This window comes from Numida meleagris, chromosome 3 (genome assembly GCF_002078875.1).
Source record: "Numida meleagris isolate 19003 breed g44 Domestic line chromosome 3, NumMel1.0, whole genome shotgun sequence".
NCBI classification, from domain to species: Eukaryota; Metazoa; Chordata; class Aves; order Galliformes; family Numididae; genus Numida; species Numida meleagris.
The window spans coordinates 70,835,710-70,853,685 of NC_034411.1; the positions used below are offsets into that span (position 1 = coordinate 70,835,710).

Genomic DNA, 17,976 nt, shown 5'->3' on the forward strand with positions numbered 1-17,976 from the left:
TTTTAGGGGGAAAAAAAGAAAAAAAAAATCACTGTTGCGTACATACATTGATTTGTATTTAAAACGAAGAACAAGGAAACAGAGATTTCAGCTGTAAACTACAACTAGGAATTTAAAAAAATAATAATGATTCGTTTATTGCCTTAGTTATCATGACTGTGAAAAAAAATAATAAGCACTGAAGCATTTAGTTTTTTCTTTGCCTCAGTTACACACTGGTGTATTCTAAAAAATCAGAGCTGCTGTGAGATGATTACTAGTCATGAGAATTTTAAACTATTAATTACTTTTATTCAACACAGTTGAACACAGAATCCAGTGTTCTGTGTACTTCGAATTCCTACACAGGAATTGTAATGTTCGATTTTCTGCCCTTCATCAAGTAAAAGGTCAGTATTCACACTTTTAAGAAGTGCTATATGGCTGAGTAAGAGCCTGGTCAAAAAGTCAGAGAAGGAAAAAAAACTAGTTTGACATACTATTTTTTTCTGTGTGAATTCATAATAATTACTTTAACCCCTTAGTTATAGCCAACAGCAGGAATTAATACTGACTTTTCTGGGCTCTGAATTGCTAATTCAAGTTAAGTATCACAAAATATTCTGACGTGCCAGGTCAAGAGAGTCAGACATTTGCACAGCTAAGAGCAAAACAAGCAAGCAATAATACTCCCCTCTAAAAGCCGATTTCAAAGTCGGAGTTGGATTTTTTTTCCTGTAAACGTAAATTTGTTACACTAATCTTTTCTTGGCAGGTCATATGCTGCATCATGTGAAGATTGGGTTAAAGGTAAAACAGTGTGTCCATCAAATCCCCTCCATTGCAATGGAAGCAACGATTCAACCAATTACTCGCACAGTACTCCGAGTTCGGTTGAACATCACTCCTGACTTCACATGGAATGATCAGGTAAAAAAAAAAAAAAAAAAAGGAAGATGGAGGAAAGCCTGTAAGAGTTTTATGGAAGAAGTTACCCAAGGATCATCTTTTTATCTCTGTTAATTGTAACAGCCTTGTAGTGTTTATATCAAATTGAAACAAATGCATATAGTGAATATCAATTGTGTAAGACACAGATTTGAGTTACATGCCCAAAAAGGAGAAGCAAGAAAACAGGAGACACAGGTGACTTTTTAAAATATGAAACTCAGAAACTAAAGCCATGAAATACAGTTCATACTGTATGCCAAGTTCTGCTGCTCTTATGGCTTTACAAATATATATTCACATCAGTGCCTTTTCTGTATTGAAACTTGCCTGAACAGAAAAGTCAAGGTATTAGTTGGATGCTTATGTATGTCCACACCCTTTCATTCTGAATCTGTTAATTAGAAATAGATTTAAGAGAAATCTAAATGAAATATGAATGTCCACATGGGGGCATTGTATTGTTGCTGGTACTTTTGAAACATTCTACAGCGAGGGTGGACAAGCATATTTGTCTTTTTCTTCTCTGAGAAGATAAGGGAAGTTATCATTCTGAAAGGTGCCTACTAAGTATCTTTTATTAAACAATAAGTTATAAATCCCCTCACAAATTTACCTTAATCACAAGTAAATTAGAGTTTTATTCCATAAACATGTAGATGATATTGGAATTTAGTATTCCTGCCTAAAGGCTTTTTCTTTTGTTTTGGCAGCTTCACCAAGTTAGCTTGAGAATGGAAGGTTAATGATCAAAATATGTGAGGTCAGATTTTCCTTGCTACCTGGATTTATTACCAAAAATGTCTGAATGGCTTCCTAACATGAATTTTAATAAGAATTATTTTTTGTTATGATTGAAACAAGTTTTATCATTCTATCTTTCATCCATGTTACCCAATTGCTATCAAAGGCAAAAAAAAAAAAAAGCCATATTAAGGTATTTTCCTAGTAATACAAAGTAATTTCACAGTCTATTTTTAGTTTTGTCTGCAAAGTTCAGATTCTTCTAGATTTTTACAAATTGAAAAGTGGTCTGCACAGAATTTGAATCATATATTTCAGCTCTGTACTTGACAGATTAAAGCAAAAACCAGATTTTGCCCAGGCTTTACTACAACCTATTCTTAATAGTTGCTTCAGAAATATTGTAAACTTATGGAGTTCTTCTAGTAATTGCACATTGCTACTCATCAAAACTAGAAAAACTCTTCAATATTTTTTTACTTTTTTTTTAATCGGGTAGCTGTTTCTTTTTGTTTTTTATTTCCTTATTTCTTTAATAAATGAAACTATTATCTAGTGTGACAAAAAATGTTATCCATTTTTAGTGACTATTAAATTTTAATAATTCAGCCACTGAGAGTCCAAAATTCCTTCTTCATTATCACATGCTTTTCTGACAAGCTTTTTAGAAGAGTACTGTCATCAGAATGTTAAAAATATTAGCTAACAGTTCATGTTTTTAAGACTGTTCCTTTACCTGGACACAAAATTCTAGAATGATCTCATCATGAATTTTGTACTTACCTTTACGAGGGATGGGCAAGTAGATATATTTTGGTAAACATGAAGTATGACATCATCATCTTGATCCTTCATGGGCTGCAATTTTCAGTGCTGGGAGCTCTTAAGTTTAATAAAAGCTTGTGAGACAGATTCCAGTAGAAAAGGCTTACTGTATTGTTAGAGCCAAGGTATGTATCCAGACAGGGCAAATAAACCTTTCTGCATCCAGGAAGAGTCCAACAGAAGTACAGAACAACTAGTATTAATTAGCCAAATCATGTATTAGACACAGTTTTAGGGCAGTAGTTGCCCAAAATGTAGGTATGTGTCAGTTCTTAAATGGTATGAGATTCATCAAGAGCTAGCTCTATATTTGTAATTCACACAGCATGTGCAGGACAACCGCATGGTTGATCTGGTCCAGCCAGCATGAGTTCATGAAAGGCCAGTCCTGCCTGACCAACCTGATCTCTTTCTATGATCGAGTGACCTGCCTAGTGGATGAGGGAAAGGCTGTTGATATAGTCTACTGAGACTTCAGCAAAGCCTTTGACACTGTCTCCCACAGTATTCTCCTGGAGAAGTTGGCAGCCCATGGCTTGGACAGCTACACTCTTTTCTGCATAAAGAACTGGCTGGATGGCCAGGCCCAGAGAGTGATGGTGAATGGAGTTAAATCCAGCTGGCGACCGGTCATGAGTGGTGTTCCCCAGGGGTCGGTGCTGGGGCCTGTCCTCTTCAATATCTTTATTGATGACCTGGATGGGGGAATTGAGTGCACCCTCAGTAAGTTTGCAGATGACACCGAGTTGGGGTAGGATGACCCTTCAGAGGAACCTGTACAGGCTGGATTGCTGGGCTGAGTCCCATCAGATGAGATTCACCACAACCAAGTGCTCAGTCCTGCACTTTGGCCAGAACAACCCCAGGCAACGCTACAGGCTTCGGGCAGAGTGGCTGGAAGACTGTGTGGAAGAAATGGACCTGGGGGTATTGGTCAATGCTCGGCTGAGCATGAGCCAGCAGTGTGCCCAGGTGGCGAAGAAGGCCAGTAGCATCCTGGTTTGTATCAGAAATAGAACTGACAACAGGAGCAGGGAGGTGCATTCAGCTCTGTTGAGGCAGCGCTTCGAGTACTGTGTTCAGTTTTGGACCCCTCACTACAAGAAAGACATCGAGGCCCTTGGGTGTGTCCAGAGAAGGGCAACAAAGCTGTGAGGGATCTGGAGCACAAGTCTTATGAGGAGATGCAGAGAGAGCAGGGATTGTTTAGTCTGGAGAAGAGAAGGCTCAGGGGAGACCTTACAGCTCTCTACAACTGCCTGAAAAGAAGTTGTGGTGAGGTGGGCATCAGCCTCTTTTCCCATGTAACTAGCAATAGGACTAGAGGGAATGGCCTCAAGTTGTACCAGGTTGCGTTCAGGTTGAATATTAGGAAAAGCTTATTCTCTGAAGGAGTGGTCAGGCACTGGAACAGGCTGCCTGTGGAGGTGGTTGAGTCACTGTTCCTGTAGACATTCAAGAAACATTTAGATGTTGTACCAAGGGTCACAATTCAGTGGGGAAATATTGGTGGTAGGTGGATGTTTGTACTGGATGATCTTCAAGGTCTTTTCCAACATTGGTGTTTCTATGTTCTTCTCACTTAACCTATAGCAGTGACTAGATCAAACTACAATATTCTGAGTCTGATAACTGCCTCTTTCTAGAAAAAAAAAACAGAGAAAGAGAGAGGAGGAGAAAAGGGTGTCAGAATTCAGTCCAACTTTTGCTAAAATAATGTTTCTGACAGACAGCAAAAGACAATGTTTCTATGCACAGAATCCAAACACAGAAGTACAGTGAAGAAAAGAGAGAAGGAATTGTTTTTAGGATCCTGGAAGAAACCTTGGCAGTTCAGTCCATTTATAGACAGCTGAGGCATTTGTTTCAGTTGTATTTATGTCATGTCCATTAAGGAGACATGCACATTAAGGAAACTCTTATTCCAATATGATCTTTCAGCAGACAAATTAATTAGAAATGTTATATTGCTCATATCTCTGATTTCTTTATTTCTGTATTCCTTTGTAAACATACGTAATTTAGAAATACATGTGATTTATCCAGTAAACCTTGGGAGCCTCATTACAACTACAATAGAGCTGTGTTTTCTACTCTTAAAGGTACATGGCACTGTTGGAGAGCCTTGGTGGATTTGGGTAGAAGACCCTACTAATGATCACATTTATCATTCAGAGTACTTCATCATTCAGAAAAAACAGGTAATGTATTTTATTCAGAATCTCATAGCAAGACAAAAGTAAATTTAGTAAGAAATAAATCTGTAAGGTTGAACAGGATTTTGAGCTAGAAACACAGCTCTCAGTTTCAGATGTTCATTTGAAGCCTGGACTTTCAGAAAGATGTTTTCTAATTTCAGATGTCATTTTTTCTCCTCCTCTTTTAATAGGATAGCTTTTTCCAGATTAAAAAAGGGAAGACTATAATGTTTTTGTCTGTTAAAAGAAAAGTTGAAGAGTTAGTCTTGCCTTGAGGTTAATGGAAGCAAAATCCATTGCCTGTGGTGGACTATTTTGTAGATGTGTATATCTTGCATTTGGAATTGCACACATAATTGCTTTGTGTTAGTAATACAGAAGTGAGACAATCTATATGATTTGTCAAGTTACTGATTTGTCTGCTCAGTAATTGTTTTCTACACAATGTTTGCACTAGGTCATTACTAAAGAACCTCAACTACTGGTGTTTACCATCCCAATCTTTGAACCTCTGCCTTCTCAATATTACATTCGAGCTGTGTCTGATAGATGGTTAGGAGCAGAGGCTGTGTGTATCATAAATTTTCAACATTTGATTCTTCCAGAGAGACATCCACCCCACACAGGTATTTGAAATTTGATCATTTTCTTTCAGTTCTTCTTGTTTGCATTGATTTTCCTTACAGATGTAATAAATCTCTAGCTCATTCTTTATGATAGAAAAGTATATGTTATTTCATTTTGTCATAATTGTATTATTGATACCATTTCATCACTTAACTTTTTAAAGCTCTCTAAAATTTTAAAATCCAGTTTATTTTGACTCAACATGATAGCAGCTCTTTTGTTATTCCAGGTTCACCACAGGAAAAATGAAACTGACAATAAAATTAGGCAAATATGTCTTAGCACTTGCAGGCATTACATTTCTTGTGGACTGGTTTGAAATAATTTTAGTGTGGAACGTTGCATTATAATTGGTATTCAGGAAAGGAAGAACAGTTAAAATTTTGGAAATATGCAACTTTTCACTGTTTTTACTAACATCAACGCGTCATAGCAAGCATTGTTACAGTACAGAACATGTAATTTCAACTCAGCACTGCTGATCAAGTCATGGCCTTCCTCTCCCCCTCCTTTTTAACACTTGGCACAGAAGCATGTGTCTGTGTTTTGCTCCTTTTTTTCTGGTTACATAAATAGCTTTATACATTCATTGTGCCTGATGTCATTGTAAGACCTTTTCACTGTAATTACATTTGGCTCATCTAGCAGTCTGTGAAGTGACTGCCTTCAGAAATACTCCTTTCTCATACAATGTTGTCCTTTGGCATGCATAAATTCACATGTGTTTGTGAAGTGTTTAGCTATTGTTATACTGTACCTACGCTGTCTGGAAAAGCATGTGTAACCTTTTTATCTAATTGACTGATCACTGACTACTATTCAGAAGAAACAGAAAGATATTTACACATCACCAGTTATGGAGCCTCTAGGATTTATGGTAATTGATTTCAATTCCCATCTGGTTCCCACTCAACAATGAAGTACACAGAGGCCCTGCTAGGCAGAAAACCTTCTTTCTCCTCAACAGAACTCAAGAAATCAGTTTTAGTGGGAATGATAAAACAGCCATAAGGTACCAGGGAAAAACATGTGACTTTATAACTCCCATATCATACCTTAACGTGAAGCACCCTGAAAAGAAAATGAGACCTCTAGCCACAAAAAAAAAAAAAAAAAAAAGGAAAAAAAGTAGAAGACCAACTTCAAAGCAAGCATCTGCATAGCAGAATCAGTGCTGTCTCCTTAATTTGGTAGGTTTCCAAATCCAATTTGGTTATGTATGTCATCTTCCAAATACCATAATCTAATTGTTTGGATAGCAGATGCCCTCAAGATATTCTGAGAATCATGTACTGAAGGGATGTTTGTTTATTTATTGAGATTATATCTTTAATTACATGTTTAAAGGATTAAATTCAGTATTTAATTGTACTCCTCTGATTGGTATTATTCCATTAATTTAGAAGCTCCAAATAATCTTGACTCTTCCTTCTTTACTAAAGAGATCTTTTTCATGAATCTGAAATATACAGACTGTTGTCTTCTTATTCCTCATTCTGTTATCATAAGAAGGACGTACATATATAATCTAGTATAGTGAGTTTAGTATTTACTGCAACTGGAAAAAAAGGAGCAGTTTAAGTAAAACGTTAATTTATTCTAGTGATATGTTTCATAGCTGTCAGAATACTAACTATAATACTTCAAGAAATACTTCAGTTGTAAAATCAACTTTTCAGTATTCCTCGTGGAAGTTAACAATAGCCCAATGAGAATTCTATGTCATATGAGATATTAAGTAAAGCCATTTCCAGTGAAAGTTTTCCACTAAAATATTAATATTTTTAGCTTCATAGTAAACACTGTTATGTGATGGCATCTGTTGTCATGTGCTCATGATTATTTTGTGTTTGTAGAGCTTCTAGATCTTCAACCTTTGCCTGTCACAGCCTTAGGACATCCAGAATATGAAGTCCTCTACAAGTTCACACACTTCAATCCTATCCAGACCCAGATATTTCATACACTTTATCACACAGACTGTAATGTTCTTCTTGGAGCACCTACAGGTTCTGGAAAGACTGTTGCAGCTGAATTAGCCATCTTTAGAGTTTTTAACAAGTATCCCACATCAAAGGTTTGTAAAATAGATTTACTAGAACCATTTAGTATATGTTTTCAGCAGTCCAGAAGCCAAGGAAGACTATTGCAAACTGAATTTTGCTTTCTCCATTTTATAAATGTCTGAATACAAAAAGCACATGCTTTTATTTCACATTTATATATTAATCTGCGTGCAATTAGAGTTAAATCTGAAAACATGCCATACCAACATGCTAGTTTTCCTTTTCTGTAATTGCCTGCTTTACCTACATTGTTTTTGCTTAGCCTTTGATTTTTTACTAGCAGTAATTCTGTTTTAAAGCAATTAGTTACCCTCCATGTCAATACAGCTAGCCCCATTCTCTCTCTTACTTAAATAAATAAATTGTAATTACTACAAGCCTATTCTCTGTTCCACCTTAAAACAAATTGCCTAAACCTCAGCATCTGTAAATAAATCTGTAAATAAATATATTCATATGTCAGGGTATTCCACCCTGCACAGCAAGCTTGTATGAGGACAATATTACGACATTTTACTCAGAATAATCAGCTTTATAATTTAATTTGTAATTTTTTAATAAGTATCTGACATATCTAGAAATCTACGTGCTGGAAATTCTGATTATTTTTGTTCTAGAATGCATGTTTCCAGGTTTTCTAGTCCTGAGAAATATGACTTTATTTATATATTCAGTGGATTTTGATATTAAATAGTGCAATGATTACTTCAATTTCAGGAAGTTATTCTTTTTTTCTTAATTTATTTGCTTGTTAATGGCTCAGGAAACAAATCAGTGTTTTCAGGTATTGTCTTGTTTTAAATGTTGTCCTGGTTTAGTTCATTTTAGGAACATGTGCTTTAATCCATTTGCAAATAATGAAAAAATCTTGCAAGTATAAAATATTTTATTTTCTTATTGGTACAATTTAATAAAAGTATCCTGGTTTGTTTGTTGTTTTTTTTTTTTAATAGGCTGTGTATATTGCACCCTTAAAAGCACTCGTTCGTGAGAGAATTGAGGACTGGAAAGTTAGGATTGAAGAAAAACTTGGTAAAAAGTATGTTTCTCCTTACCTAATCAAAGAAATGAGAAGCAAAAGAACAGCCCATCAAGTATGGATAAAATCTACAGAATACTTTTGAGTATTTCAAAATAGATTTTGCTTGTATATTATCCTTCAAATCTCTAGTAGTTAAAAAATTTAAAAATGCTATCAGTAGTCATTGTGAGAGCAAAATCAGAAGTGAAAAAGAGAGGTACACTTTGATGTCTACCTATTTTCATTCTCATTACTTGCCAGTATGTCAAATACGTAGATGAGATTTCTCTCTGCAGTGTCCTTGGAGATTGAAACTCCAATTCAAAATAAGCATTCATTAGAATCCTCATCTATAAAAGATCTCATCGAAGTTGCATAAACTATATACCAGCATTCGTATATTGTCTTTCTTATATAAAGTATGGAATATAGATTTATTCCTTGGCCTCATGAATTTCTTGCTGATCTTCACAGGTGTTGGAGTTCATCTGTTACTTGATGACATATAAGGAGTATCAGTCATGTTGATGTTTTGCAAAGTTATACTTTCTTGAGTTAAAAAATATATGTATAGGATATAAGGCCTTTCACTCTCCTATATACAACTTTTTTTTTGTAAGTTAAAGCTCAAAGCACACCACAATTTTCAATACAAGGAGGTACTACTCAGTGTATACAAAATTACCAGTGAGATTCCTGCTGTTACCATAGCAGTAACTTATTAACTGGCAGTACTTCTTTTATTGTTGTTAATTAACGATGTGTGAGGATAAATTTTATTTTGTCATTTTAAAATATTTTCAGGTAGTATTTCCTTTCTGAGATTGATGTTAATATTTGTGACTTAATTGTTGAATAGAAGAGGCACATTACTTTGAGGGATTTTTATTAGATGCAGAATGTGTTACAGAAATGTCAAAAATATTCAGTCTAACATGATGGATCTCACATAATGTTTGTAGAAATTGAAAGGATAATAAAGTAAAACAGCTGGAAAAATTCCACTAACATTCCCCCAAAAATGACTCCAGCATAATTTCTGCTTTACTCTTGATGGAGCTTCACCAGCATATGCAGATATTCTACAGTCCACCCTCATTATTCAAACCAGAGATCTACACACATCAGCAAGCAGCAACTTGTTTTGGAAAGCTTTTGTGCCTGGCTATGACAGGTTGTTATGACTCACATTTTAACATATTAATATTTCTATATGATCTTCATTCTGAAAAAGGAACAATAGATGATTTTGGACTCATATTCAGCCTCTTCCTTTTTTATAGTGTTGCAAAGGAATTATATTTGGTATTTATGTGGTATTTGCTAGAAAAGCAGAGACAAGTTTTTTATCTCAGAGCAGCTTTGAAAATCTTGTTAGAAGTATTTGGTCAGAAACAATCTGATTTTGTTCAATTTTGTTTCTTCTCTCTTTTAAGAATTAATGTTTGAATGCTAAGATGTTCTGAAGCACTCTGAAGCCAGTTTTATGTAGTCTGAAAAAAATATCTTTCTTGATTACAGGGTTGTAGAGTTGACTGGAGATGTGACTCCTGATATGAGAGCTATTGCTCAAGCTGATCTGATTGTTACTACCCCAGAGAAGTGGGATGGTGTCAGCAGAAGCTGGCAGAACAGAAGCTATGTTCAGAAAGTTTCCATTCTCATCATAGATGAAATCCATCTGCTAGGTGAGCGTAGTTCTCTTTGTTGTTATTTTTTATCAGAATCCTTTCTAAATTTGAAGAACTGTGCTTGTACTTTGACAGATGAATTTTTTTTTTCTGTTTTTCAATGTACTTTACAATTACTAGGGGACGAGAGAGGCCCAGTACTGGAAGTCATTGTGTCTCGAACAAACTTCATCTCATCTCACACAGAGAAGCCTGTAAGAGTAGTTGGCTTATCCACTGCATTAGCAAATGCCAGAGATCTTGCTGATTGGCTGAATATTAATCAGGTATGAAAAATGTTTCAGGAGATGGATATGTATTTGTGCTGCAGAAAAGCAAAATAATGATTTATGATATAATTCAAGATTAAACTTGAAAAAAATGTTTTCTTGTAGATGGGCCTGTTCAACTTCCGACCATCAGTACGTCCAGTTCCTCTAGAGGTACACATTCAGGGATTCCCTGGCCAGCATTACTGTCCTCGTATGGCTTGCATGAACAAACCTGCATTTCAAGGTAAGCAAGCTCCCAGACTTTTTCCCTCTTTACTTATAAGCAAGATTCTGAGCACTTTACACAGTACATTTGCAGCACACATACGGCATGTATTACTGTATGTCCTGTTGGCATGGATAGGAGGAATCTGCATCTGCTAATGACCCAAAGCTATTTGTCTGAAATGTAAAGAACAGTGCACATGAAACATATAACAGTGGAATGTAGCGTATTTAGAACATAAGAATAAAATTAGTACTAATGAAGGGAAAATAAAACATGTTTTCTCTTAGTGTTTGACACCATAAAGAAACATTTGTGTAAAAAATATTTGAAATTTAGAAAGCAATAAAACCATTCATATTATTAATCTGCTGAGGCACTTTCATATGGTCCACTGTATGTTAGCATTAAAAAATTGTAAACAGAAGTTGGAAGTCAGGCTAACCTCACATAATTCTAGTTTCAAAGCAATAACCATAAAATTCAAAATTTGTAGTGCATCCAGATATGCTTCTGTTTTCAATTTTTTATTCGCAACAAAACTAGCATGCAGGATAGATTTAAGAAAAACTCTTATATTTTATTGGAACGTATTTTATTTTGGTTACATAAGGAATATTTATTATATCAATTAAAAATAACCTCCAATATAAATTTTGTAACTTGAACTGTTGTTGATTGTGAGGTGACATTTGTGAGGTGACTTTTTAGCTGCTTTAATTATCCTTATGACAGAAGTAAAGTATTGATTGCGGACTAGAGACCAATCTTGGCAGCTCAGATTATTTACACCTCCACAAGAGCATTGTACAAAAACACTAATGAACAATAAATCTGTCTTGGGCTGTTATGCCACACCTGTTCCAGAAGCAACAGAAATCCATTAGATCCTAGGCTTTTAAAATATATAGATATACTGGCATATATAATTGTGAGGTATAAATACAGATTAATTATCCTTTTTCAACAATTCCACAGTTATATGGTATGTGTATATGCAGGACAGTATTCATAAACTGAAGAGTGATATGTAATGTTGTATAGTATGAAATAATTTTCAGAAATAAACAATTCATTAAAAAAATCAGTAGAATGAGGATTACATGAGAAAAGAGAAATGGATTTGCTGAGAGTGTATTCAACCTACATACAACTGTTTATACTTCTAGTGCTTGTTGATGTTAAAAAAATCTGTAGTCTTTTCCCCCCACTTGTTTGCCATGATGTAGTGAAAGTTATTTTAGCACTTTGATGTAATCCTTATTCCTGACATCGTAAAAGATTGGTGGAACCTGAAACTTTTGAAACACAGGCAGAGCAAGAGAATCTTTTTTGAGAAAGTTCTAAAACAAAATTGGTTTAAATGTATCACAGTAACTAGTAAACAACATTTCTTTGTTCCCTTATGTCCACCATAAGCTATTCAAAGGTTACTCTCTGCCATTGAAACCTTTTTTCTTTTTTACTGCATTGAAATGATATTTTGCAAGCAGACATGAATTTATGCCGTCTGCAAATCAGGTCAAACGGAAAGCAAGTTTTGGACCTCGATGGCACTTAGCCAAAGATAATGTATCCTAATAGCTTAGAAAAACATAACTTATTTATTAGGTTAAGACAGAGAAATGCACAAGCTTTGAAGTCTAGAAAGCTTGACCGGCTTTTGTGTTTCATTTTCTTTTTTTTTCCTTTTTCTTTTCTAATTGCTTCTCTTAAATCTTTATATTAAAATGATCACCGAAGTAGCAGGGCAAATTAGCTCAGATTCAGCTGACCAGTTGTATGATTTTTGATTCAGAAATGTTTATACTCAATTGTATCTGTCTGTCAAAACTAAGCATTCATACTGTATGTCAGCAGAGGTATTACAGAGTATATCAACTGTGTAGATATTACAAATAGAAGTTGTGGGTTTTGTCATTAAAGGGCCCAATTCTCAAGTTCTGTTTTTCTCAACAGCAATTCGAAGCCATTCTCCAGCCAAGCCTGTTCTTATTTTTGTGTCATCCAGACGTCAAACAAGGCTTACTGCCTTAGATCTGATAGCTTTCCTAGCTACTGAGGATGATCCCAAACAATGGCTGAAGATGGATGAAAGAGAGGTAGAATAATATTATCTGAATTAATTCTGATTTGTTGCTGTCTTACTGATGTGTATTTGAAAATAAATTAATTTGGAAACAAATAATGATTTCAGGATAAATCTTGAAACAGGTGTTTCAAGTGTGTATTAAAACTAGCATTAAGACTATATAAACATCTTTGCGAGATCTGAACTCTAGAAAGCAAATTATCTTTGTTTTTCCTGCACGTGTATTGTTAGTGCTAGTTCCATTGGCCCGTACAACTTACATCACATGGTACAAGTCTTTGACACAAATACAAAAAAAAGAAAAAAAACAGGGCTACTGTTCTCCCAGGTTTACAGCCAGGAACCTCTGGCATGTAGCTGTTGAATAGGAAGTTAAAGCAAATCTCTTCCAGTGTTTTTCTTTTCATGGAATATAATCTTTAATTACATTTTCTTGTATTGTTTCTCCAAAGAATTCTTTAATTTACTGAAAAGAAAATGTTCAAATAATAAATATCCATTCAATGTTCTGTTTTGTTTGCATTTTACAAAATGTATACTGAATTTTATTTAATGATCTCAGTTCCACACCTGCTCTGAATACAGAATGATTTGTTTCCTTCTGAATTAATGGTACTGATTATAGTACATCAGTGCTTTGGAAAAACATTGTTCAGATTCCCTAGATTTTGGAAGATAGCTTTCTCTCACCTTCCGCATGGAAATTTCTGCATTACAACCAAAACATGGCAAAATGCTTGGCTCCTAAGTACCAGGTAAAAACTGAATATTCAGCAGTTATATGAAACATATATACGTATACCAAAAATTTTATGCCAAAAGTAAAGATTTCTAGATAAGAAAGAACATCCTCCTTTGTCTGCCCTTCACAAAAACAAAAAAAAAGTTATTTTTCTGAGATAAAGCATAATGTTTATATCCTCCCTACCTTGGATGAATTTTACAGGAGAAAATGGATGTCTTGGCTGACAAACTGCTAGTACTAAAACATGTCTTAATCTGATGCTGCTTTTCTAATTTTATAACTTCCATTTAACTTCTTTTCTTGAGCATAACAGAAATGTTTCATATCAAAATAATTACTGTCTAATAGAGTTTTCTATTACCTTGCCCTACTTTACTGTAGTAATGTCACTTGCAGATAGAATATGCAACATGCAGCTTGCGCTAAATGACTTAACATTAATCTGAATAGCTTCCCCAGGTCCTGTGAGCCCCCTACTGTCCCAGAAAGGAACCATATCTGAAGAAAGGTTCTTCACTTATAAACGAGAGACTTCCTGGAAAAGGGTTTTCTATTAAGAGTGTTTAAATATGGGCCTTCTGTTCTTGTATCCTGTCAGAAGTTAGACATTTTCATCTCTTTCAGAATATACCTCTGAAGGTTTTGAAAGAGGAGGTGACAAGGTCAAACAGACTTTGCATTTACTAGCTTGATAACATTTGCATATGATTTGTATTTGAATTAATAACCTGAATGTTTGGAGCATAACAAAGATACTTACCAAGTTATTGAGTTTCAGTTATGTAAATACAAAAGACTGAGGATTATGTCCACAGTTTTATGTCTTACCAATATCTTGCATAACATAATTGTATGAAGTACCTACAAGTTCAAGTGGACATGCTTTAGGTAATCAGGGGACCAGTTTGTAGTTTTGTGTTTTATATGAGCAATGTTAACCTGAATTTCATTTATCATTGAAGCAAAGGACAAAGCGATAGTAATACAACATACATAATGCATGTATTGCTTACTTCTTTATTCAGAATATTCTTTTATTCAAATTTTCTAACTTGAAGTTATATTAAAGTCACGCTTGAATTAGGTGAAATAGGCAAAAATCTCTTTATTGCTATATAATTTTTTACTTACTAGAAGTAGAACTAGTTAATACCTTCTTTACGGTAGACATTTCCTATCCTCAACACTTGCTCACATAATTCAAGCATTTCTCAAGTCTGTATGAGATAAAAATGGACCAATTAGAAAAAAGAAATTGTTATTATCTTTTAACCATTTTTAAAGTCTGTCAGTTTATTATGTTTGTTTTTGTAGACCAGTGTTCACTGAGGGGGACTTACAAACAAATGTCTTAGTGTTAAAAACACTAGTAATCGTTAATTGTGAAGTGTGTTGAGATATAGATTTTTCATAAATGGGTGTATACAAAGCTTACAGGCTTTACAACAGGTCTTGGCACTTTTTTCATTCATCCTTATTTGTATGATACTAATTTTGATCAGTGTGAGATTCTGTCAAGAACTCATTGGTTATATTCATTTGATAGTGTAATTTGTTTTGCTACACGTTGCCTAACTGTTATTCTATGCTTGTGTTAGCTTCCCAGTGGGCAGATTTCATAAGGCTACTTCAAATGTTCTAAGCCATTATAAGTTATCCATAATAGCATCTGCAAGAATCATACTGAGGTAGACACAGATTCTTTGAACCACTGAAAACAGTTCTGCTCTGTTAGCCAGTATGGCATCTTTTCAGTTACGGTAACAGAGCGATTCAGGGTTTGTGGGGGATTGGAATGGGGGAGAGAAGCCCGTGTTTTATCTTTGGTATGTGTTTACCAGCTGGATCATCATCCTAGTTTCCTTCATCTTCTTTGTAGACCCTGTGGTTTAACGAGTTTCTCTCTGCTGTGGTATCGCCAGACAGACTTCCATTTGCAAATCCTATCTATAGAAGTCTATCAAGGCTTATATTCACAAAACTCAAGATTACTTCTCTTCCCAGTCCTCTCATGTAACAGGCAAAGCCAGCTCCTCCTCTGCCACACAGCTCAGTATCAAATTCAGACAATAGGTCAATTAGTTATATTTCAAAGGATGTGAACTTCTATGAAGCTTCTGGAATACGTATCTGTACTTATAAATATCATACAGGAACAACATTTCATCCGTTGCCACCAAAGTAGACAGCAGCATACCTGCATCATGGGGAAATCGCAGATTTTCTCTCCCCTAAAGGAATCACTGGTCTAGTTATAGTTGAAAAGGAGCTTTATTCTACTTCCATCTACTGAAAATATATATTGCCAACAATTCTGTTCAGTTTTGGAGAGGTTTCTTCCTATATGTTTACCTTGAATTTCATGTCTGATGTATAGTTTCTTGTTCATGCCCTTGTTCCCACAGTATTCAACTCGTTGAAAGCTTTTGAGAAGGTTGAGACAACAGTCAGTCTTCATAAGATGGGACAGTACTTGATGGAGTTTGTTGTTTCCAGTACTGTTTGTTTACCCAGTTCTTCTGGACTTGTTGATTCACAAAGTCAGTTCAATCAGTTTAATAGATTCTATTCAAATTAGTTTCAGGCTGTGTGTATGGTTTTCATAAAGAAATGTACACTTGAATATCTCATATCTAGTTTAGACTGAGCAAGGAGACCTCCAAAAATGTGCTATGCATAGCACATGCAAAAATTCTGTTATAGCAGTTAGTTCTTCAGAGTTTAAGCAGAACTTAGAATGTGTAGTCCTAACTCAGAGCTTGTTTTTCACCAAAGGGTGAAGAAGCAAGTTGAAGATGCCACCTTTGCCATTTTTGACTGTTTGCAGTAGTTTCAAGGACTCTTCAGTAGGCAACACTCTATAAAAGATCTTCCTTGCTATTACTTATAAGGCACAGGTGCATCATGACAGCAGTGTGAATAGGCCGTGCATCTCGAAGAGAAGACTGCCCCTCTAAATTGAGTAGTTCCTCTCTTCTTTTTATTGTTCATCCATGTCAGTGGGCCAGCAGATGCCAATGAAAAAATAAAACCTTATGCTTACCCTGTTTTTTTGTGTAATCATGAGATGATTTATAAATCTTGCATGAGTTATAAATCTGCAATTACTAACTAAAATTCAAACTTTGAGCTGTCAGCCAAGGTTGTCATGTTCAAGCTTGTGACCCATTACTTAACTTGTTAAAAGGGACAACAGCTCAGATTATCCTTTTAAAACAGAGTGCCACCAGTTTGTGATGGTAGGCTTGTATATGATATATACTGCTCTACATCTGGAGCTGTCTAAAGAGGAACAAGCTCTTCTCTTTCTCTCTGTGGTGGTGGTAGATGTTGCAATCTTTGTACAACAGAATTTCTTAGAATTAAGTTTTTAGTTTATTTATTTTTCTGTAATGTTTTTACTGCCTTTTGTCTTTAACCTAAAACAAAAGTATAAAGTAGTATTTATTGTTTATTGTTTGAGGATAGAATGCAGTTCTCAGCAGCAAACAAGCAAGGCATTTTCTAGTTTGCTTGTTTGTTTTTAAAGAAATTTATTTCCTGGCCAGATATGTGGATTTTTTTTTCTTCTGATATTCGCACTGCAAGAGAAGAAATGTACCCACGTTTACAGTCTTAACTTTAACCACAATGATTTCTGCATTCTGCTCGGTGCATCATTTTACCATCTGGACCTTGTTAGGACTGTTCTTTATGAGACCTCTAGAAATAACCAAAATCCTTTAGCGCAAGCATACCTGCTGTAATATTCAATAGCATCCATACCAAGCAATATTCAGCTCCCACTGAACACAAGGGCACTTGAATGAAGGGCGTTCACTGACTCCTTGGCTCATTGACTGATCTCAAGATTTTAGAGATGTGAGTGTATAAACATGTGTGCTAATTATATATATGTGTGTGTGTGTGTGTGTGTGTCTGCAGTATGTGGAAATATGCATCGACATACGCCTGAAAGCAAATTAAATTTTACCATTAAGTTGTTTTTCGTATCACTGGGAAAAAGAAAAAAAAAAACCAAGAACTGTTGGAAAGACAAAAGATGGCTTTTTCTTCTCTAACTTTTAAATCAAATAACCTGTTGTCTCCGTATTATTGTTCTGAAGTAATGCTGTGCTATAAGTATCTGGTCTGTGTTATGAATGGGTATATTGCCATCTTTCAAATGAAATGTTAGTGTTAAAAGTATAGATTTTAATAATATATTTCAACTACTTAAACCTTTAATATTTCTTGGAAAATCTTATCTGAGGTGTTCTGAGCATTTTGCGTTTCGTGGGAAATTTCTGGAGTATGAGGAGAAGTCAACTTTTAATATTTTAGGATAACTTATTTTTCTTGTCTTTAAAGGTCAGGAAGGTACCAAGAATGATTTCTAAGTGTTATGCTCATTATAGAAGTTCAACTTCCTTCTACAAAAGTGTGTCATAAAAAATTAACATTTAGTTATAACAAGAAGATGTTTTTGTTTCATTTAACATCTGCAGCAGATGTGAAATATGTAATTATTTTTGTAAAAGACTTCATAACGTTCATGATTCTTTTGTTTGGCACATCTTTCTT

The 17,976-nt window shown here is 34.9% G+C and overlaps 1 protein-coding gene across 6 annotated transcripts in view; it reads left to right on the plus strand.

The window, feature by feature from the left end:
• ASCC3 (activating signal cointegrator 1 complex subunit 3) overlaps positions 1–17,976 on the plus strand; it is a 261,190-nt gene that overhangs the window by 182,752 nt on the left and 60,462 nt on the right. For 5 of the 6 annotated variants that reach the window (XM_021390450.1, XM_021390449.1, XM_021390448.1 and 2 more), the window contains 9 exons: positions 755–909; positions 4,599–4,697; positions 5,152–5,320; positions 7,178–7,398; positions 8,341–8,426; positions 9,930–10,096; positions 10,220–10,365; positions 10,474–10,594; positions 12,536–12,678. In XM_021390450.1, the coding sequence (XP_021246125.1) occupies positions 755–909; positions 4,599–4,697; positions 5,152–5,320; positions 7,178–7,398; positions 8,341–8,426; positions 9,930–10,096; positions 10,220–10,365; positions 10,474–10,594; positions 12,536–12,678 (1,307 nt within the window). Of the gene's footprint in view, positions 1–754; positions 910–4,598; positions 4,698–5,151; positions 5,321–7,177; positions 7,399–8,340; positions 8,482–9,929; positions 10,097–10,219; positions 10,366–10,473; positions 10,595–12,535; positions 12,679–17,976 lie in introns of those variants that run through there. The other variant, XM_021390453.1, reaches the window with a different exon arrangement.